This window comes from Mobula hypostoma, chromosome 14, assembly GCF_963921235.1.
Source record: "Mobula hypostoma chromosome 14, sMobHyp1.1, whole genome shotgun sequence".
Taxonomy (NCBI): Eukaryota; Metazoa; Chordata; class Chondrichthyes; order Myliobatiformes; family Myliobatidae; genus Mobula; species Mobula hypostoma.
The window spans coordinates 25,173,511-25,197,890 of NC_086110.1; the positions used below are offsets into that span (position 1 = coordinate 25,173,511).

General features: G+C 39.3%; 1 protein-coding gene across 2 annotated transcripts in view; it reads right to left on the minus strand.

The window, feature by feature from the left end:
* The window catches only part of slc6a2 (solute carrier family 6 member 2), a 149,558-nt gene that overhangs the window by 44,940 nt on the left and 80,238 nt on the right, over nt 1–24,380 (minus strand). For both annotated transcript variants that reach the window (XM_063066838.1, XM_063066839.1), the window contains exons 7-9: nt 20,897–21,000; nt 6,852–6,976; nt 3,528–3,640 (exon numbers count right to left, since the gene is read on the minus strand). In XM_063066838.1, coding sequence (XP_062922908.1) covers nt 3,528–3,640; nt 6,852–6,976; nt 20,897–21,000 — 342 coding nt within the window. The remainder of the gene's footprint in view (nt 1–3,527; nt 3,641–6,851; nt 6,977–20,896; nt 21,001–24,380) is intronic.

Below are 24,380 nucleotides of genomic sequence, written 5' to 3' on the forward strand. Positions count from 1 at the left end.
AGCCACCTAGTTGCACCATAGGCTGAAGTAAGCACTTCAACAGTTCGACTCTTCAAATGACAAACACCCAGTGTCTGCCGTGTTTAGAGATTTTTCTCAGCTATCCTCCAGAATGGAAGGCACTGAAAAGCCTATGGAATCCGTTTGCAAAGAGAACCTGTTGAGGAGAATGGTCTTGTAAAAACCAGACTCAGAAGAAAAATAGACAAAGGAGTCAAACAGTTAAAAGAGGCAGCGTTGCATAATTAAATCACGATTATATGATTGTAAGTTGTAGTATAGGGAAGAAACAAATCTAATCAGAGCTCTTTCTCCATACATAGTGGCTAATATCTCATTTTCTGCCAGTGGTAGTTGGTGTAAGAACTGAAATCTCTTGCATTTACATGGGGTTATTGACCCTGTGAGAAAAGGTAAGTGGCTTACTTATTTCACTTTAACATGTGTATTTGCTCCAATTTTAAGGTGTTTTAATTAGTATTATTTTAGTTTACTTGAACAGCTTTAAAAATGTATCTATCAGTGGCAAGCAGTCAAAGGTCATCTGAGCAACTCCTCAGGAGCCAGCACCCATTAGTTCAGTTGATGGTTCCTCGCTGGGCCGCTATTCAGCAGTGAGGATTGGCTCTCTATATCTGAATCAGGTTAGCGCTGACAGGCAGGTGGGCACTGTGGGACTGCTGGCTCAATCAGCTGGCAGGATTCAGGCCCAGTCAGTCCATGGAAGGGATCAGTAATACCAATGAAATAAAGTGGGTATTTATCCTGGACTTGTATTTATAAGAAGGGCGAGGGAAAACACTAGTTTTCCAAACACAGCTGTCTTCCAAATACGCTTAGAATGTACTGGAAATTATATACAAATGATCAAGGCATGTACTTCTCCCTGAGTTGTGGTTAAACTATAAACAAAGTCCATGTTAACATTAATGAGTCTCTGCTGAAAGGATGGGATTTGGTGACTGTGAGTAGACAAAAGTAATGTCTGCCTGTTCTGTATTTCTAAATATTTTCGCCCATCACTTTCCCTTTGTCAACCAGCCTGCCATGTCTAGGATGCAGCTGGATTTCCAACTACAGTGAGCCTTGACTCGCACTGAAACACTGCGTGGGAGCTGCAAGTAAAGGATACAACTTGTTACAAACTCGTGCATTGAAACTCACACAGCTTAAACTTCTCATTCCGCACCTTTGCTTTATTGCCAAAGAATATCAGGAGCAGGAGCAGCTATATCAATACTTTAATCTGCTAATTACAGGTTACAGTGCATATTTTTAAATTGAAAGCATATGTGTTTATTTTCATTTTATTCATTACTGGATCAAGATTTGGTTGGCAAGACAAAATCTTAACCTTCACCCTTGCTGTCCAAGTTGGTGGGAAGAGACTTTCTCTTGAATCACTGCGGTCATTGTGTTGTTTCACGAGACTTTCAGGGTTTTCATCACAAACAGATGAAAAATAAATACTGTTCCTCTTGCCAGATCATTTTTTCTTTAACAAAAAACCTTAATTATACTCTCTGAAAACTGATACATTGATTGAGAATGTCCCACATTAGAAGATTCTCTTTGCATCACCACAAACCCAGAATGCTAATCCCCAGAGGCTTAAGGAAATATTAGCCCTTGTTCTAATCTTGCAGAGCCTAACTTTTGAAAAATAAAATTAATACTGCAGTAGGGAAAGTGGGTCTGAATTACTGAACCAATGATCCCATATTAGACCTTCATCTTCAACCTGAAAATAACAATGGAAAATGTTGAAAATACTCGGCAGACCAGGCGGTGTCTGAGGTAGGAGAAACACAGTCAACATTGCAGGTGGATGTTTTGGGGAAAGATCACCATGCTAGACACCTGACTCTGTTTCTCTCTACAGATACAGCCAAACTTGTTGAGTATTTCTTACATTTTCTTTTTCTTTTTTATTTTATATTCCCTTTTGTTTTTTTGCTTTTCAGTCCAGCTTTGAGCCACTGAGAACACATCAGCTACTGTTGCATCCCAAACACTAACCACCAACAAACTGTAATTGACTCGTATAAGGAGACCGAAGTAGCTTGTAAAACCTCCACTCATAAAAATGAGAGCTGCCTCTTTAAGCACGTCGAATGCCAACTACTGAAAGAAATAAAACTAGGGAAGCTTTGCGTCAAATTTCAGACTAAACTTCTACTTGCGTTTCCATGACCACTTAGGTTCAGGAATCAGTCTGAAAGAACTTCTATATTTTAATATCAAACAATAAATTAATTTTGTATTTTGGGTCTGTACTGCCCACTATATTTATATTTTCAGAGCTTTTAGAATCAATGTGACACACTGTTAATATACTGGGTAATACTCTGAGTTTAGTATTGAATTACGTGGCTGGAGCATTGAAGGTGCTGGCTGATGGATATTTGAGCCACACTGGGTGATCAGAATAATTTCATTCCTGTCATGGAGATATATCAGCCAGTTAACCAGCTAAGTGCTAAAAGACTTAAGTTTAAAAAGTGCTCCAGCAGAACTTACAAAGATAGTTGTTAGACTAGTAGTTCCCCACAGTATAGGTCACCTGCAGACTGATGACCTCTCACTTTATTTTGCAAGGGGATTTTATATCATACGAGGTAAAGTGTCTAGTAGTGTTGCTGAATTGGATCCAGTTCCCACTCAGGATTTAAATTGTTCATAAAACACAAGCTCAAGTTAATTAGAATTTAGCCGGTGTTTCTTCAGTGAGTTTTATGGAATTGTTTCAAATTCAGGTCAGTACTACCATGCAATAATTGATGTTCTGTGGTAGAAGAAGCATGATTCTAAAAATGAGACATCGGGGGCGGTGATCTGGAGTAAATGATGAAATGCCAGAGGAACTCAGCAGGTCAGGCAGCATCTATGGAGGGATGAAACTCATAAACAAGAGATCCTGCAGATGCTGGAAATACAGGGCTACACACGCAAAATGCTGGAGGAACTCAGCAGAACGGCAGCATCTATGGAGAGGAATAAACAGTTGACGTTTCATGCCAAAACTCATTATCAGGACCAGAAAGGAAGGGGCAAGAAGCTAGAATGAATAGTTGTTGGGAGGTAATGGAGTACAAGCTGGCAAATGATAGGTGAACACAAGCGACGGGGCAGGTAGGTAGTAGAGGAAAATGGACAATCAAAGTTTTGGGTTAATACCCTTCAAATAGATGAAGATTAAATGCCTTGTAATCTGGATATCAGGAAACCACTGCTAAAACTGAAGTACATTATTGCACTTTTCAGATTCAATTCAGGAATGTTACAAAGAATGTTGCTACATTGGACATATTGCTCTTATGATCCAAACAATAATAGTTCAGCTTTTCCATCTATAAACATTCATGTTATCTTTAGGTCTTTATTATTACTGAAGGAGCTGTACCTGACCTGAGTAAGGAAAAAAGCACCGACTATATGGTCTGTTTATGTGCTGTATATTTTCTGTATTTATATGAACCATGAAAATTTATTATGATGTACAATAGGCAAAATTACAAGTCACTTACTGAACTGTCAATCCCCAATGTCAATAACATTATGAAGAACATTATTGCCCAAAATGTTGAACCTGGGAGTGTCGATATCGCTTCAGGATAGATAACAAACACCAAACCTGGACCTGAGAATAAAATAGCACACAGTGAGTTTATTGTTGAAATTGACCTCTACAAATAACAAACATCAAACAAATTTAAAACAGATGGAACATAAGTTTTCCATGCTGGTCCCTGAGCACTGCAGAATCTGTACTTCAAAAGTACAGCCAATACGTGGGATTGCAGACGGTGCTGCTACCAGGCTGACTTTTAAATGAGTTTAGGCATTATCTCAATGGAAGCCCTGAACAACATTCTGCATTTAAAAACCTCAAAATCCTGTCTTCTACCCGTGTTTTCTTCAAGGTGGTTCATAGTTTCAATTGCTTTTTATCAGTCTCAAAGCAAGCATCAACAGCTGGTACTTGATTCTCCACCTATCCACAGTCTACCCTGGTCCAGTTCGATATTAGACCTACTAGCTGGTAGCAACCTAGCCAAAGGTGAAAATCCTGGCAAGTTTAATCACATTTGCCTCTCATGGAGTTCCATACTTTTTTTGAAACTTCATTATCAAACTTAAGTGCTAATTCTCCTTGTATTTCCTGCTGTCTGACTTGCTGAATACTTTCAACATTTGTACATTTTATTCATGCCCCTCCTTCATTGGCCGTGCCTTCTCCAGAGAGCATTCCAGACCAAGGCGTTCATTAAAATTAATTTCAGATTAAATTGTAAATTATCCATTTCCTTTGGCTTAATATCCATTTATTTACTTAACCCCATCTGCAATCTGGTCATTTTCCATAATTCCTTACAACAAAGTAGGTGTCTATTTCAGCCCATCAAATCCATGCTATCTCAAAGAGTAATTCCATTTCCCTATAATCTAATATCCCCTCATTTCTATCCTTTCCTCCCAGATTCTATGCCTTACCTACACAGCAGGGTGATTTACATTGGCCTATAAGTTGGCAAGTCTTTGGCATATGAGAGGAGATTAGAGCTCCCAGGGGACACCCATGTAGTTACAAGGAGACCATGCAAACTCCACATGCAGTACCAGAGGCTGTGATTAAATTTGGATCACAGGAGCAGAGAGGCAGCAACTCTATGGACTGTTCCACTGTGCTGTTCCTAATAATTTACTATCACAAGTTGCAAAGGTAGCAACTATCACAGAGTAATATCAAACGTGTTGCAGTATTTTTGCAATATTTTTGTTTCTAAATTTTGTTAATGGTTCAGCCAAAGTTTCCAGTTGGATGTTAAGTTGATTAGAAGAAGTGTTACTGTCTAATGGCAGTTAGCCACTTCGCCTTTTATAACTATCTAAAGGAAGGTCTTTGGCCGAACAGTTGAACAATATTAAGTAGACAATGTGAGCATATATTCAACAAGTAAAGAGGCAGGGCTGTAATCATTTTCACTTAAGTATTTGCACTGGATTTTCAGATGAAAAATTTTAGCTGTCACCATCAACTACTCTAATTGATCTTAATTGTATTAACAGGATGTTGTGATTAAACAGTGAGAAGGCATTAAAATCCAACATGAAGCAGAGGGTGGCTCATTTTATGCCCCTACAGGCTAATCTGCCACTTTTAATTAATTGATCGCTCTCATTTACACAGTAAACTAATTATCAAGGGCTGTGTTGGATTCTGGAGATTGCTGAATGACATTTATTGTGAAGACAAACTTTTTATAGGAAATTGATGATGAAATTAAAATGATAAACATTCAATCAAACTGGACTTTATTCATTCAACAACAAAAGAATCTGAAAGTCTTCAGAATCAAGTTTGTTATCACTAATGTGTGAGATTTGTTGTTTTGCAGCAGCAGTACAGAGAAATACATAAAATATATTATGAATTATAATAAGAAATATATAAAAAAAGATAAATAAGTAATGTGAAAGGAGATCAAAAGCAATAAGATAGTATTCTGGTTTCATTGTCCATTCAGAAAGCCGATGGCAAAGGAGAAGAAGCTGTTCCTAAACATTGAATGTGTGTCATCAGGCTCTTGTACCTCCTCCCTGATGGTAATAATGAGAAGAGGGCATCTCCTGGGTGGTGGAGATCCTTAATGATAGATCCACCTTTAGGAGGCACCATCCATCTGCAATGACTGAGTGAAGTTTGGTGAAGAGTAGTATCACACCAGAAAGAAGCGTGAGCTGCAGCACAATGTTTTAGAATTATTGTCCTTATCCCTGGACTGCTTTCCTATTAGGAACCTCGAATTCAAGAAAGAATTTACTTTAGAGTTCTTCTCAAGTGGCATCTCTTCCACTGCTGCCTTTGCTTAATTGCTGAAATAAATGTTGTATAAATATAATAATAAAGAAAAAGATTTATATTTATGTGGCATCTTTCACATCCCTTTCTCAAAAATGTTTTATAGTCAATTAAGTTCTTCTGAAATGCAATCACCAGTATAAAGTGGGAAACAATTAAGACAATATTTATCTTAAGTACTGCACTCTTTTACATTTTCCAAAGAAACTATTTGAATTGTATTTATTATTGTCACATGTACAGTGAAAGGCTTGACTTACATACTTTTCAATTGGTCATTTTTAACACTGTACCTGACTGAAATGAAACATTGGCCAAAATGTGGTGAGGATCACAACATTCACTGTATATTATTAACTTTTTGTCTTGTATTATGTCGTAAATAACATTGGTTATAGAAGTTATTATTTGGATGAACATACAATAGATTCTAAACTTTTTTACCATTTAAAGAAAACATCCATATTCTGAGTTATATTCATAGAATCATAGAGAAATACAGCACCAATGTAGGCACTTCGGCTCAGTAAGTCCATGATAATAAAATGTTCACCCTTTAGTCCCAATTTCCTGTGTTCGGCCAATATTCCTCTAAGTACTGCCCCTCTACAGAACTATCTAAGAGCTTCTTAAAGTAAACTATTATACCATCCTCAACCACTCCCCTCTGGCAGCTCATTCCATTTACTCCTCTTCTTCTGTGTGCTGCATCAGATCTAGAATAACAATTATTTCATTCTCCTTTAAACTTGTGTATAAAAAATGACATTAAATAACCTTGACTTTATAGAGTTACCCCTCATGTCCCCTTTTATTCCTTCACTTCTCACCATAAATTTATGCCCCTGGTTCTGGACTCCCCTATCCTAGGAAAAGGATTTTACAAGTTTCTACATGTCTTCAGGCATTTTATGTATTGATTTTGTTTTGACAATCACAAATACAATTGAAAATGTATTTTTAAACATTTTAAATATACATTGCTTACCATCTGTGGCTACCTCTGAAATATCAACTCCATGCTTGAATGCCATGTAGCCCAACACAGAGAAGATTGCAAATCCCGAGAAGAAGCTCGTCACGCAATTGATGGAGCTAGTAAAAATGGCGTCTCTGGGCCACACACAAAACAAAAACACAATTGGATGTGAAAATTCCATGAAGATGATGCTAGAAAATATTCAAATATTTCATAATTAAGCATAAACTTTGGAGTTTGTCTCCAAATGAGACTGAATGATCTACTGTTCCAGCATTTGATCCACTCTCATTAAGAAGGACGTACTAGTAACAAGGTGGCAGAATTACCTGGTGCCACATCAAAATAGTATTAAAAAGACCTTTCTACTGGGATTCCTTGTTTCAGGGTTTTCCATTATGTCCTTGATCCATATTTAGAATACTAACCTGCAAAGCGCTAAACTACTCACCTGTAGAGATAACACAACTCCTCAATGGTTCAAAGGTTACACGTTTCCCTAAACATATGTACATATACAATATACACTTGCACATAATAAAAGCAGTTATAGAATAGGGGCTGGATCCACCTCACCTAAAGATAACAGTTCCAAGTCCAAATGCATGTCATCATCAGCTTCTAATACAGAACATGGAACAAAAACAACAGTACAACAGGAATGGGCCATTCTGCCACCATATTTGTGCCAAATATGATTCCGGTCTAAACTAATCTCACCTGCCTGTATATGTCTGTATCCCTCTATGCACTGTCCACCGTGTGTCTGACTAAATGCCTCTTATCATTGCTTCCACCACCTTCCCTGGCAGTGCATTCCAGGCACCTACCACTCTCTATGTAATCAAAAACTTGATTCACTTTATACATTCCCCCTCTCACTTTAATCCTAACCCTCTTGTATTTGACATTTCCAAACTGGGAACAAAACTTTGACTATCTATGCACTTCTTTTATCTGACTTAAAGAGGAAGTGTAGCGTAATGGTTAGTGTACTACTCTTACTGTGCCAGTTCCACTGCTGCTTGTATGTTCTCCCCATCACTCCTTGTGTTTCCTCCATTTGCTCCGATTCTGTCCGATATCCCAAAGACATACGGGTTAGTAGGTTAATTGGTCACATGGATGTATTTGGGGTGGCGTGTGCTCATTTGGTCAGAAGAGCCTGTTACCATGCTGAAGCTCTAAGTAAATAAACAGTGGCACTATCTACAATGCTAATTTTGTGCCTTAACCAATCTGAAAACTTATTCTTGGCCATGTGCAAAGTCATGAGTCATCACAAGGCAATCTTCGAAAGATTGTTGTGAATTCCATAACGTGACACATCAAATACTGTGACATGCACTTCTGCCATGAAACACTGCTATGCAAGGTCCATAAGCTGAAGATTTCTATCAAACATCAAATGAAAATTGCAGCTGCTTTAAATCTGAAATAATCTGGTAATACTCAACAGGTAAGGCAGCATCTTGAAAGAGAATAAATATTTAAGTTATTGGGTCAATAATCTTCCATTAAAAGCCTTCTCACAAAGAATTATTGATCTGCAATTTCAACTTCTTATGAATATTGCCTAAACTGTTCATTATTTCCAGCAATTTCTTTTTGCTATATCTGCAGCATCTTTAATACTTGTTTTATACAGGGAAAATGCATAAGAGAACCAACAGTATTCACAAGGTATATTTGTGTACACTTTCTCTGATAATTTTTCCTTTCATATTGCTGTGCCATTCTTACTATAATACATGGTAACAGGGTAGTTCAATCAGACATTCTATCCAACTCAAAATTCACGTTTGTCAGATTTGACAATGGGAGAAAAAGATCTATTTTTACTTCCAGCACCTTTTGCTCCTGTGGATATAATTGCCATTGGGCTTTCTGATGCTCAGAAGCAATGCTGTCCTTTTACATTATCTCTTGCTGCAGCAGAACTGCACAAGGTCCTGAGGGTCAACGTGCATTTCCACCACTGTGGCAGTGGATGGCAGCACTGCAATGTATAAGCTCAGAGCAGCAGCGACAACCCAAGTTATGCTTGAATCTTTGAAATATTATTTTATAGATTAAAACAAATATAAATATTAATAATGACTCCAGTCTTCTTGTTGAAGTGTAATTTAGCCTAGCAACTCACTAATTCCATGTGTTATTTTGATGTTTTAAGTAGAAACCCTACCTGGAGAGTCAATGGATATATTTGGTAGATGTAGATGCACTGATACCTACATTGATATCTGTATTTTCCATTTTCTACTAAACATTTGCATACATTTTCCTCATTCAGTTCATCTTTGTCATGCACAACCTTGCATCCTTGGCCAATAACTCTGGCTGTCACTACATTAATACATTCCAAGGAAAGGATTTACAATGGTCATCCGAACAATCTTCGAATACCTAAAAGTAAATAGAGGCAAGTCCAGAGCATTAAGCTGTTAATACCAAATTCAGTCTCCCCTCCAAATCCAGTACAACATAACATGAAGGAGGGTTGAGAGAAAGCTAAGTAGTTATGCAGCCTTGGAAATATTGGTTGATTGGCTGAATATATGTTCAAAGTGAATGTATTTCAGAGTTCAATGTAAATTTTTTACCAAAGTACGTGTATGTCACTACCTACTACCTTGAGTTTCATTTCTTGCAGGCAATGTGTACCTAGTGAAGAACCAATAATGGATTCAGGTCGGCCAGCACAACTACTCTAACATGCCCTCCTTTCTTGTGATGAGAAAAACAGTTCACAAAATACGTACATCATGCTAATCTTGCATGTGGGAAAAAAATTAGACACTTTACTGAACATGGAGTAACCACTACCTTCTTTATACTCATTTCCTACACTATTCTCGAACAATTCTACCTATACCCCTCGCTGGGTTCCAATTATTTTAATCATTTATAATCCTTCCTGAGAAACACTTTGCATTGACCCCCTCCCCACCCCGTACAATGCCACAGGGCATCAACTCATTATGAATAAAGGCTACATGGTGCACCATTAACATGCTGCAAAGATGTGGCAGTGAGCACATAAATCTTGTTTTTTTAAATGGTGACTAATTAATAACTACACTTTGATTCATCGCACTAATTCCTTCAGAAGGTAGTATTTAATGGTTCAGATTCCAGTGTGCTGGAGAAAGGGTGTGGGTTCCTTTGATCATCTTTGTTTATGAAAATTCTGTGGAATCTTCAATTACTCAGCAGATGGTTTTGAGAAACAGCCAAATGGAGCTCCACAGTGCCCATTTATTGCTTGTGAAAGTTGCTGTTTTTAAAATTATAATCCATTTGTTTTGTAGGAAGAAGTTTCTAACATTGGGGAAAGAATTTCACATGATCTGCTCAGGTTTGCTGTAATTGAATTAATTTATTTAGAGGTACAGCATGGAGACCCTCTGGGGCTGAGGTACACAGGTGTTTCCAACGAGCAGACAGGAGCAATGCTACGGGACCGGACGGCATCCCAGGCCGAGTACTCAGGATGTGTAGGTGCATTTACTGATATTTTAAAACTCTCCCTCTCCCAGCGTAGAGTGCCCACCTGCTTCAAATTATCCACCATTGCCCCCGTACCGAAAAAAGACCAAGGTAACATGCCTGAACGACTGGTGTCCTGTCGCACTCACCTTAGTAATGAGCGAATGCTTTGAGAGGCCGGTCAAGGACTGCATCTGCAGCTTGCTACCACCCAAAATGGACCCACTACAATTCACCTACTGACACAACTGATTCACAGATGACGCAATAGCCACAGCGCTACATACCATCCTTACACATCTGGACACTTATGTGAGAATGCTGCTCTTGGACTGCAGTTCAGCATTCAACACCATAATTCCCTCCAGGCTCGACAAGAAGCTCAGGGACCTCGGCCTTGACCCCACTTTGTGCAGCTGGATCCTGGACTTCCCGTCAGATTGCCAGCAGGTTGTAAGAGTGGGATCCCTCACCTCCAACCCTCTGATTCTCAGTACAGGTGCCCCTCAGGGCTACGTACTGAGTCCCCTCCTTTACTCTCTGTATACCCAAGACTGTGTCGCCACCCACAGCTCCAATCTGCCAATTAAATTTGCCGATGACACTACATTGATTGGCCTTATCTCAAACAATAATGAGGTGGCCTACAGGGAAGAAGTCATCACCCTGACACAGTGGTGTCAAGAAAACAATCTCTCCCTCAATGTCGCAAAAACAGAGGACCTGGTTGTTGATTACCGGAGGAATGGAGACGGGCTAAGCTGTATTGACCTCAATGGATCTGGGGTTGAGAGGGTAATCAGCTTTAAGTTCCTTGGCATCCACATCATCGAGAACATCAAGTAGTCTGTACACACCAGCTGTGTGGTGAAAAAGGCACAACAGCACCTCTTTCACTTCAGACAGTTGAGGACGTTTGGTATGGGCCCCCATATCCCAAGAACTTTCTATAGGGCACAACTGAGAGCATCCTGACTGGCTGCATCACTGCCTGGTATGGGAACTGAACCTCCCTTCATTGCAGGACTCTGCAGAGAGTGGTGTGGACAGCCCAGTGCATCTGTAGTTGCGAACTTCCCATGATTCAGGACACTTACAGGGACAGGTGTGTAAAAAGGGCTCGTAGGATCACTGGGGATCCAAACCAACCCCACCACAATCTATTCCAGCTGCTACCATCCGGGAAGCGGTACTGCAGCGTAAAGCCAGGACCAACAGGCTCCGAGACAGCTTCTTCCACCAGGCCATCAGACTGATGAACTCACGCTGATTTGTGTGTACTCTATATTACATTGACTGTTCTATTTATTATAAATTATTATAAATTGCTATGATTGCACATTGTACGTTTAGATGGAGCTGTAATGTAAAGATTCTTACTCCTCATATACGTGAAGGATGTAAGAAATGAAGTCAATTCAATTCAATTCGAGCCATGCCACCCAGCAACCCACTGATTTAACCCTAGCCTAATCACGGGACAATTTACAATGATCAATTAACCAGCCAACTCATACGTATTTGGGAGGAAACTGGAGAATTCAGATGAAACCCATGTGCACAGAAAAAGGAAAGTACAAACTTGCTGGAATTGAACTCTGAACTCCGATGCCCTGAGTTGTAATAGTGAAGCGTAGTGCTAACCTCTACTCTACTGTGGGGCCCCTTACCATGAATGAACCGGATGACCTACACACCAAGGGTTTGAAAGGCTATGGAGATTCTGGATATATTGTTAGAACATAGTATAAGCATCATTTACAAAAAAAATACTTATCTCATTAAGACACAGAAACGCAGAAGGGATATTTGTCTAGCTATCATTAATAAGATAAAGAAGGAAAATGCTTGCATCGTTGCCAAAAAAAACAGCAAAGCCAAAAAGCCGTGAAAATTTCAGCTTTCAGCAAATTATTGGGGGTGTTGTGGATAGTGTTGTGGATAGTGGCTGTCAGCAGTTACAGTGGGACATCGACAGGATACAAAACTGGGCTGAGAAGTGACAAATGGTGTTCAACCCAGAGAAGTGTGAGGTGGTTCATTTTGGTAAGTCAAATATGATGGCAGAATATAGTATTAATGCTAAGACTCTTGGCAGAGTGGAGGATCAGAGGGATCTTGGGGTCCGAGTCCATAGGACACTCAAAGCTGCTGCACTGGTTGACTCGGTGGTTAAGAAGGCCTACGATGCATTGGCTTTCATAAACCGTGAGATTGAGTTTAAGAGCAGATAGGTAATGTTGCAGCTATATCAGTCAGACCCCACTTGGAGAATCGTGCTCATTTCTGGTCACCTCACTACAGGAAGGATGTGGAAACTATAGAAAGGGTGCAGAGCAGATTTACAAGGATGTTGCCTGGATTGAGAGAATGCCTTATCAGAATAGGTTGGGTGAACTCAGCCGTTTAGAACATAGAACATAGAATAGTACAGCACAGTACAGGCCCTTCAGCCCACAATGTTGTGCCGACCCTCAAACCCTGCCTCCCATATGACTCCCCACCTTAAATTCCTCCATATACCTGTCTAGTAAATTTCACTGGTGTATCTGCCTCCACCACTGACTCAGGCAGTGCATTCCACGCACCAACCACTCTCTGAGTAAAAAACCTTCCTCTAATATCCCCCTTGAACTTCCCACCCCTTACCTTAAAGTCATGCCCTCTTGTATTGAGCAGTGGTGCCCTGGGGAAGAGGTGCTGGCTATCCACTCTATCTATTCTTCTTAATATCTTGTATACCTCTATCATGTCTCCTCTCATCCTCCTTCTCTCCAAAGAGTAAAGCCCTAGCTCCCTTAATCTCTGATCATAATCCATACTCTCTAAACCAGGCAGCATCCCGGTAAATCTCCTCTGTACCCTTTCCAATGCTTCCACATCCTTCCTATAGTGAGGTGACCAGAACTGGACACAGTACTCCAAGTGTGGCCTAACCAGAGTTTTATAGAGCTGCATCATTACCTCATGACTCTTAAACTCTCTACCTTAACTTATGAAAGCTAACACCACATGAGCTTTCTAGGCAACTTTCAGGGATCGCTAGACATGTACCCCCAGATCCCTCTGCTCCTCCACACTACCAAGTATCCTGCCATTTACATTGGACTCTGCCTTGGAGTTTGTCCTTCCAAAGTGTACTACCTTACACATCTCTGAGTTGAACTCAATCTGCCACTTCTCAGCCCACTTCTGCGTCCTATCAATGTCTCTCTGCAATCTTCGACAATCCTCTACACTATCCATAACACCACCAACCTTTGTGTCGTCTGCAAACTTGCCAACCCACCCTTCTACCCCCACATCCAGGTCGTTAATAAAAATCACAAAAAGTAGAGGTCCCAGAACCGATCCTTGTGGGACACCACTAGTCACAACCCTCCAATCCGAATGTACTCCCTCCACCACGACCCTCTACCTTCTGTAGGCAAGCCAATTCTGAATCCACCTGGCCAAACTTGCCTGGATCCCATGCCTTCTGACTTTCTAAATAAGCCTATTGTGTGGAACTTTGTCAAATGCCTTACTAAAATCCATATAGATCACATCCACTGCACTACCCTCATCTATATGCCTGGTCACCTCCTCAAAGGACTCTATCAGGCTTGTTAGACATGATCTGCCCTTCACAAAGCCATGCTGACTGTTCCTGATCAGACCATGATTCTGTAAGTGCCCATAGATCCTATCTCTAAGAATCTTTTCCAACAGCTTTCCCACCACAGACGTAAGGCTCACTGGTCTATAATTACCTGGACTATCCCTACTACCTTTACTACCTTTTTTTCTCCTTGGAGCGGTGGAGAATGAGAGGTGAACTGATAGAGGTGTATAAGATGATGAGAGACATTGATTGTGTGGATAGTCAGAGACTTTTTCCCAGGGCTGAAATGGCTAACATGACAGGGCACAATTTTAAGGTGCTTGGAAGTAGGTGCAGAGGAGATATCAGGGGTAAGTTTTTTTATGCAGAGAGTGGTGAGTGCGTAGAATGGGCTGCCGGCGATGATGGTGGAGGTGGATACGATAGGGTCTTTTAAGGGGCTCCTGGATAGGTACATGGAGCTTAGAAAAATAGAGGGCTAGGGTAACCCTAGGTAATTTCTAAGGTAAGGACATGTTCGGCACAGCATCGTGGGCTGAACAGCCTGTATTGTGCTGTAGGTTTTCTATGTTTCTATTACCAATGCAATGATATGGAGTCAGAAAATACAAAATACAAGAAAAATTTAGAATAGAAACATAAAAGGATATTGTAAGATATTCTGTGAAGTAAGAAGGAAAAGAATGGCAAAATTTAATTTGAACCCCATGCAAATTGAGAAAGGAAAAATGATACAAGTATTGACAGTTCAGCAGATGGCAAAGAAATTAAACTATTATGTTGTGTCTACCTTCATAGAAAACATCCCAGAAGTTGTCGAGATCTGGAGTGAATAAGGTACTGAAACAAATTCACGTATGTGAAAAGAATCTACAGTAACATAAATAAGATAAAAAGGCAATAAATTTCCAGGAGCATAAGAAATGGGCGATTTGGCCCATTGAGTCTGCTCTACCATTCCATCTTGGCTGATTTGTTTTCCCTCTCAACCCCAACCTCCTGCATTCTCCCCATAATCTTTGAAGCCCTGACTAATCTAGAATTTGTCGATCTTTGCTTTAAATATACCCAAAGACTTGGCTTCCACAGTTGTCTGTGGCAATGAATTTGACAGATTCACCACTTTTTAGCTAAAGAAATTTCTCCTCATCTCTGTTCTAAAAAGACGTCCTTCTACTCTGAGGCTGCGCTTTTCTATCCGTGGCTTCCCTACTGTAGAAAACATCCTCTCCACTTCCACTCTATCAAGGCCTTTCAATATTCGATAGGTTTCAATGAGATCCCCGCTCATTCTTCTAAACTCCACTGAGTACAGGCCCAGAGCCACCAAACACACCTCACATATTAACTCTTTAATTCTCAGTCTCATTTTCATGAGCCGCCTCTGGACCCTCCCCAATGCCAGCACATCTTTTCTTAGATAAGGGGCCCAAAACTACTCACAATACTCCAAGTGCAGTCTGACCAATGCCTCCGCATCCTTGCTTTTATTTTCTAGTCCTCTTGAAATGAATGCTAACATTGCATTTGCCTTCCTTACCACTGACTCAACCTGTAAGTTAACCTTTAGGGAATCCTGCATGAGGTCCACCAAGTTCCTTTGCACCTCCGATTTCTGAATTTTCTCCCTGCTTAGAAAATAAACTACACTATTTTTCCTTCTACCAATGTGCATGATGGAATATAGTGTATAGTTCCCGACACTGTATTCCATCTGCTACTCTTTTGCCATTCTGCTAATCTGTTAAGTCCTTCTGCAGACTCCCTGCTTCCTTAATATTACCTGCCCCTCCACCTTAAGACCTTATGATTTTTAACCTTAGGTTTGGAAAAGGGGAAATAGGGGATACCCTGGCTGACATTATCCCAAACTCTGCACTTTCTAGAAGAGCTGATTAATAGAAAATATAACACTACTATTCAAGAAGGACAATGAAGTAGGCAAGTTATGTTTCAATCATTGGCTGTTAAAATAATTAAGAAAATGCCAACACAAGGCTTTGAAAATAATAAGTGGATTGGGGAGTTTCAACGTGGATTTATGAAATCACGTTTGACAAATCTGTCAGTTTTTTTTTGAGGTTGAAAAAAATAGAAAAATATAAGGGAAAACGAATGGATGTGGTGTACTCAGACTTTCAGAAGGCTTTCTACAAGTTGCCACTTGTGGAGATTTACACACTAAAATATACCGTGTAGAATGCAATATACAGTACAGGCTGGAATGAGGAACAGAAAAGGATAAACACATAATTTTTGTCTTGGGAGGCTATGACTGGTAGGGTGTCTCACAAATCAGTGGTGTCAGTCTGTTACAGACAACCTATAATATTTCCATATCTATTGATTATACAGTGTGGGCATGAGATGAGAGCCAACAGAAGATTCAAGGGAATTTAGGTAGTCTAAGTGAATGGACAAATGGAATTCTGTGTGTGGAAAAATGTGAGGTTGTCCAAAGCATTCACCGGCACTCACACAAGTCCAAGAAAGAACTGTAAGAGATTGAAAGGTGCTGGTGTTCAGAAGAACCTGCGTATTCTGGCATAGAAATTACTGGAAGTTTATATCCCTTTTGGCAAATGGTATGCTGGCCTTTATTGCATGAGGATTGGATTAAAGATGAACTTGAAATTATGTAGAGCACAGAGAGACTGCATTTGGAATAAAATGTTCAGGTTTAGTCTCTTTAACTAAGAATGTATATCCTGGTGATCAGCAGGGTGTAGGAGAAGTCAACAGATTAATCCCTGGGATACAGTCTTATCTTGTAAGGAGATATTAAGCAGACTGGCTTTACATGGCCTTGAATTTAGAAGAAAGAGGGGTGATCTTACTTGCCTATAAGATTTTTATGAACATTAACAGAACAGATTCAGGAATGATGCTTGCCCATTTGGGGATCTAGAGTTTAGTGATTCCCATCTTAATATATGCATTAGCCAGTAGTACTAAAACACAAAGTAATTTCTTTATCTGGGAGGTTGTAAACCTTTGTATTTTTCCACCCAAAATGGATGTGCAGGTTTAATTGCTCAGTATATTCAGGACAGAACAATAGATTTTTGAATATTAGACGAATTAAGAGCCATGGGGTTTGTACAGGAAAGTGTAACTGAAACAATCTCATTGTGCTGGATCAGGCACAAGGGAAAAATGGTCTACTTCTGGGTCTCTTTCTTTTGTCTTCTCACTCTAAATAAGAGAGTTTTTGAGAGTCTGAGAGTTTCTATGCCACTTATGTGTTGTAGATGGAATAGTTCTATACACTGAAGGGGTTCCTGGAAATCTCACCATTTATGGCTATGTAAAACATAACAACCAGACTAACTAAAACACATGCAATAACTAGGTAGCAGTAACTTTCCTTCCACTTGCAGCTTCTTGTTTACAAAACATATTTTAAAAATGAGTGAAAGGAATAATACAATCAATGACAGATACTTTAATAGATGGATGGGAGGGGTATGGAGGTCTATGATCAAGGTGCAGATCGAGAGATCTCGGCAGAGTAACAATTCATCATGGACTAGATGGGTTAAATGGCCTGATTCTATACTGGAGCACTCTGACTCTATGACTGGTTTTGAAGTGGCTGGAGCACTGCCTAGATTGTGTGAAATAATAGATAGATAAAAGTAAATAATTCACCCTTAAAATCTCCACTTCCTAATCCTTTTAATAAAAGAAATTCCAGTCACATGAAAATAGGGAAAGGAAAAATGTTCTGTAAAGTTAATAACTGAGAAAACAGGACAGTTGCTGCTTTATTGATTCGAGGCTATAATTTGTTGATAATTCTGGACATCTCCAACTAGATTTTGCTGGTATAATTAGTTTAGATTTTCTAATCTAAAAGGCATCATTCAGATTATGTTTATTAAATAATCATGCTTGGCTTTTTTGGTAAGAAAAGCAAGTAAGGACATGACTTTATATTCAGTTAAACTTTATATCACACTCACACTTCGATCATTTGATTAAACAAAACCCTGGATAAATGTTATAAGACACATACCAACAAATCCAAACCTATGAAAGACTTAATAATTCATGCAAGTTCAATTCTATACTGAAATGAAACTGTTGTAGGTTCACGGGGTCATTTTCATTGTTTGAATTCATTATTGTGTATATTCACGACAATCTTGTTATAAGATCGTTGCAAGAATAAGCAGAAATTGAGGGTTATAGATAGGGTAAATGCAAGCTGGCTTTTTCCATTGAGTTTGGGTGAGACTAGAACTAGAAGTCATAGGTTAATGGTGAAAGGTAAAAGGGCAACCTGAGCGGGAGCTTCTTCACTCAGAGGGTGGTGTAAGTGTGGAACGAGCTGCCAGTGGAAGTGGTGGATGAAGGTTTGATTACAACATATAAGAGAAGTTTGGATAAGTACATGGATGTGAGGGGTATGGAGGGCTATGATCCAGGTATGGGTTAATGGGACTAGACAGAATACCAGCTTGGCATGGACTAGGTGGGCCAAAGGACCAGTTTCTGGTCCGTTGAGCTCTTTGACTTTATTACTCCAAAATCCATGACAAATTAATTTCAAAATAGTCAGGAATGGGATGGCCCACTTTGTTAGAGGGTGAAGGGGGCTATCCACTCCTTGGAAAATAGAAGTTTCATTTGATTGCAAGTACAGAGGAATCTAGGTTCATTAATCATTAAATAGGAACAGACAAGTAAACAAAGCTATTGAAAACAAAGTACAGGGTTTCATTTTCAATGGAAGGTTTAAAAGTGGAAAAGGTATATTAAACTTCTATAAAATTTGTTTCCTTGCTTTTCACAATTCTTGGTGCTTCAATTTTAGTTAGCATTTTTTTTGTCAAATGCTTTCTGAAAGCTCACATAAATAGGAGTCATTCATCCATTCTTTCAAAAAATGCAGGTCAGGTTCATCTGATATGACCAAACCTTTACAGTTTTGTTCCAGCTTGCCCCGATCCACAAAGTAAGATGTTGATCGGTTGCCTTTTCATGCTGTATACTTATTAATTGTACACTCTTTGACCATTGTTAAAATCCTGGTCTCCACAATACCAAAGTAATATATAGGTACTAGAAAATGCATGACATAATGAGAACAGAGAGAGAGAGAGTACAAATCTCAGGAAAAAGATGGGAAGTATGGTAAACTAAATTTTTAATTTGCATTAAGCTAGAATACTAAGCCTTGAAAAAGGGTCTTCAATAAAATTAAAATAATCACCATGAATAAAATGTGGGTGACAATATTTGTGCAGGATTAACTACAGAGTATAAAGAATAAAACAGGACAGGGGAATGAACCTGATCTGTACCAGGGATACCTCCCTCATACTAGAACCAGGGATGTCACAGCACCTGCAGCTGATCCTGTTACGTTAACATGCATGAGCCAAATGTTAAGACAATGGGGTTGTGTTAATTGCCCTGCATCAAATCAGGTAACATAGGCCAAGTTATTTGCACCATTGTGATTTGATGGATGTTGTCAATTAGCATATAAAACATGGTCATAGGTATAGGTAATCAATAACTTTTGTTTACTCAGAGACAGTCCTGACAACATTAATTTTGGGTGTCTGGCTCTCTATCTTCAGAAGCTTTTAGACTATTTGCGAGAATTACTTTACAACAAAGGTGTCTGAACATTTAGAGGTGTCTCCCATTGTAGATACGTAATGTAAAGGAAGCATTGTCAACCCAAAATATTGAAGTGTTGATATTATTGTTACTATCAAATAGCATTGAATCAGCTTTGATGTTAAGGGTATAAGAATGTGATGTACTTTTGGGTTTGTGGGCCTCAACTGAGAGTGTCTCCATGAGAAGACATGCTTGTTGAAACAACAAAAAATTTCTATATCACCAGCTTCACTGTCTCTCTGGTGATTTCGATCACAGTCACAACAAGCACACTGATAGCACTAGTTTACACCATACGGGCTCTCTGACAAAACCTCTGCTTTAATCAAATTATCTAAGAATCAGCAAAAGAGAAGCAGCAATTTTCTTCAATTAATAATAAAGAGTACTGAAGTCAATTTTTTTCCTTGATCAAGCTCCTTCCTTTTGTTAATCTCTGCTTATCAACTTTCACCCGACCAGCAATCTGGATATCAATTTTGATAGCAAAGATAAACTTTAGGTTTTGTGTCTGTGGAATGACCAAAATTACTGTGGTAATATGGTCTTAATAATTTCAAATCCCATCATTGTTTCACCTCTCCTTATCTTAGTGTTCTTCTCCAGCCCACGAAAACTCCAAATTATCCTCTAATTCTTGCGTTCACTCTGATTTTAATTACTCTACTGTTGGGTGTAGCATCATCCCTTAAGGCTCAAAACTCAAACATTCTCCTTTAAATCTCTCCACCCATCCTCCCTCATTTGGCATTTCCTCAAAACCAAGTTCTTTAAGGAAGGTTTTAGTCACTTGCTGTAAAATCTCTTGTGACTCAATAGTAATATGCTTTGATAACATTACAACATTATGCCTTTGATCATTTTACAACATAAAGATGACATTTGAAAGCAAACTGCTGCTAATGTTATATTTGTATTCAAACACAAACACAGCTCCGTACAACATAATGAGCCCATTCCAACATTCACTGCTTACTCTTGTAAAGATTCATGTGTTTATGTTTGTAGTTTAATGAACTGAGTAACGTCTCATACTCCAACAAAATAAATAAGGCCCATGACTTAACTGTTAAACAATTAAAGTGAGAACGAAAACAAACTCTGACATATCAGTTTATTTCAACAGTTCTGCATTTGTTCAGGTTTCAACCATTGACCCTGTGATTACTGTCTTAAGTTCAGATTTTGTAAGGCAGAAATAATAGAAAGGAAACAAACAAAACAGTTCCACACACAAATCCTGCAGATAAAAGGAGATTTCATCCATGGCATCAGAACTTTTTTGTTATTAATAGTTACTTTCTCACTCATTTGGGACCCTTACCGATAGCAGTTGTTATCGAATTTGTTATAACTGGCAAATGCAATTATAACTCCAAAACCAGCTCCAAGGGAATAAAAGATCTGAGTTGCTGCATCGATCCAAACCTACAGATTAATAGAGCATGCAGTCATTCATTAGGTATAGATCACATTTCATCAAGATAGCTTTAGTTAACACATCTGCATGAAGCAGAAATTACTCTCAGAGTCATAACGTATTGCTGAATTGTGGTTGAAGTGGTGAGCCACCACTGAGAGCCACTGATGGTTGGGGTAGCATTTGTGGATCGATTTGTCTTGAGTGATGTTGGGTTCCTTTTATGTCATTTTGGAGCTGTATCTAGCAAGGCAAATGGAGGATATTCAATCATATTCTAACAAGCCTAGCAACAAGAAAATTGCACTGTTCCCTTTAAAATGTGCAGGTGTGTGGCCACATAGTAACTGAAATGCTCACGTGCATATTGCCTTTGTTGCCACGCAGCTGGAATTTTCTTCTATATAGCATTGTTATAATTTTGAAATCTATGTTAATATAATAATGAACTACTCTGTAATTATAACATATTTACACTGTCAGTATTTAAAGTTACAACACTGTTACAAATTGTAACAATAAACACAGAATAGAAGCCAGTAGCTTATTGTTAATAAACTGCCAGCCCGCTGAGCACGAACACCATCCAGTCAAAACATCTTATTTTTGCCATTGTGCTTGTCAGTTGTTTTGACTACCTAACACAGGTTACTTGTCTTGTGCATATTACAAAAAAAAACAGTTAAAGTGCTATGCAGTTTTCAGGCTGCATAAACATATCCTTCTAAGAGCAATGATTAGTCTGTGCAGCTGTAAAAAAAACTAGAGAGAACATTATTCTATAGTCAAAGGTAACTAAAATCATTGCAGTATCTGACCTGCTATGTAACATAAATGAAGTTGTAGTGTTTACTCTGAGACAAGATTAGCTTTCTTTGTCACATGTATATTGAAACATGGTGAAATGCATCATTTGGATCAAATACCAACAAAATCTGACAATGTGCTGCGAGCAGGCTACAAGAGTTACAATGTTTCTACCACCAACATAGTATGCCCATGCTAGCTCTATTAATTAGAGTGTTCAATTCGCTTTTTTAAATTAAAGGTTTCAATTGACCCCTGGACCAGATCAGTGTACTGTAGATAAGTCTTCCACACTAAGGATTTAATGAAAGTCATTAACTTAGCTGTTGAACATTAAGATAATGCTAAGATTCTAAGCAATCATAATAGCCTGAATATTCAGCAATGTTGATTGTGAAAAGAATTATCTTTTGTTATGAATGGTCATTACCTGGCATTAGTATTAGGAATATATTATACCTATTTATCAGTCCTGGCCTGAATCCTGTCCAGATCTTTCTGTTTGCAGGCTCAAACTATTCCGTTATCTAAAAAGTCATGAATAGAATATGAAAGAGTACAACCTGCAAACAAAGTAATAAAGACAAAGATTTACTGGAAATAGCAGCACTCAGGCAACATTGGTGGACGGAGAAACAGAATTAACGTTTCAGGATGATGATCCTGCATTAGAACACTGCATTCATTCCCTGTCCACTATACCATCGTGGGTGGGTGATTTTGTTTAAGAAAGAAATAAGAATAAAAGGAAAAAATACATTTCTTTAATAGTAATGCATTCACCCTTGAAAGAAAATGCTGCAATTGATTGAGTTTACAGAAATCACTCTATATCAGTTTTGTCAACTTCACCCTCTGTAATTTGGTAAAATGTAAAGTTAACGTTGGGTTTACAAGCTTGGGTTTTGGCATAAACATAAATAAGATGCAGGAGACCAGCCTCCCTTATAAACCAATTAATCAAGTCCATGGATTACAATAAAATACAATTTTCCTGATGCTTGATGGTTGTGGTAGGGGTTGAATGTTGTCACCTCTTATAAAATAAAATCAAGCAATGTAGGCGACAAAAGGCTTCACTTCCAGATGAGCTCTATGCTTTCTATGCTCACTTTGACCATCAAAACGTAGACTCCAACAGCCCCCGATGATCCTGTAATTTCAGTCTCTGGGGACAACATGTGAACCCATGAAAAGCATCCAGCCAAGACTGGTCCTTGGCCAAGTACTGATCAATTGGCTGGAGTGCTCACTGAGATCTTTAACCTCTCACTTCAGCAGTCTGAGTTACCCACCTGCAACAAGAAGACTTTACTTATACCAATGCCCAAGAAGAATGTGGTAACCTGCCTCGGTGACTGTTGTGCAGTAGCACTTACAGCCAAAGTGATGAAATGGTTTGAGAGGTGGGTGATGAAACATATTAACTCCCACTTGAGAGCGTCTTGGATCTGCTCCAATTTGCCTACTGGAGCAACAGGTCTACAGCAGATGCCATCCCACTGGCTCTTCACTCAACCCTGAAACATCTGGACAGCAAAGTTGCATACATCAGGATGCTCGTTATCGATTACAGATCAGCATTCAATACCATTATCCCCACACAATTAATCCGTGAGCTTTAAGGCCTTGGACTCAATACATCTTTGTACAATTGGATCCTCAGTTTCCTCACTTGCAGACCACAATTTGGATTGGCAACAACATCTCCTCCCCAATCTCCATCTGCACAGTTGCAGAAGGATGTGTGCTTAGCTCCCTGCTCTACTTGCTTTACACGTACGACCGTATGGCAAAGCACAGATGTAATGCCCAATGATATCCGCCATCGTAGGCTGAATTAATGGTGGTGATGAGTCAGCATTTGGAGGGAGATTGAAAATCTGGCTGAGTGATGCCATAACAACGACCTCTTACTCAATGACAGCAAGACCAAGGAGCTGATTATTGACTTCAAGAGGAGGAAACCAAAGGTCCATGAGCCAGTCCTCATTGGAGGATCAGAGGTGCAGAGAGTCAGCAACTTTAACTTCCTCGGTGATATCATTTCAGAGGTCCTATCCTGGGCCCAGCACATAAGTGCAATTACAAAGAAAGCATGTCAGCGCCTCTACTTCCCTCGAAGTTTGTGAAGATGTGGCATAACATCTAAAACCTTGTCAGACTTCAATAGATGTGTTTTGGAGATTATATTGACTGGCTACATCACAGCCTGTTATCGAAACAACAATGCCCTTGAATGGAAATACTTACAAAAAGTAGTGGACGTGGCCTAGTCCATCACAGGTAAAGTCCTCAAACCATTGAGCACATCTTCAAGAAGCACTGTCGCAGGAAAGCAATATACATCATCAGGGACCTCCACCATCCTGGTCATGCTCTCTTCTCACCTCTGCCATCAGGAAGAGTGTACGGGAGCCCCAGGACTCACACCACCAGGTTCAGTAACAGTTATTGTCTCTCAATCATCAGGCTCTTAAACCAAAGGGGATAACTTCACTTGTCCCATCATTGAAATACTCCCACAACTTGTGGACTCACTTTCAAGGACTCTTCATCTTATGTTCTCGATATTTATTGT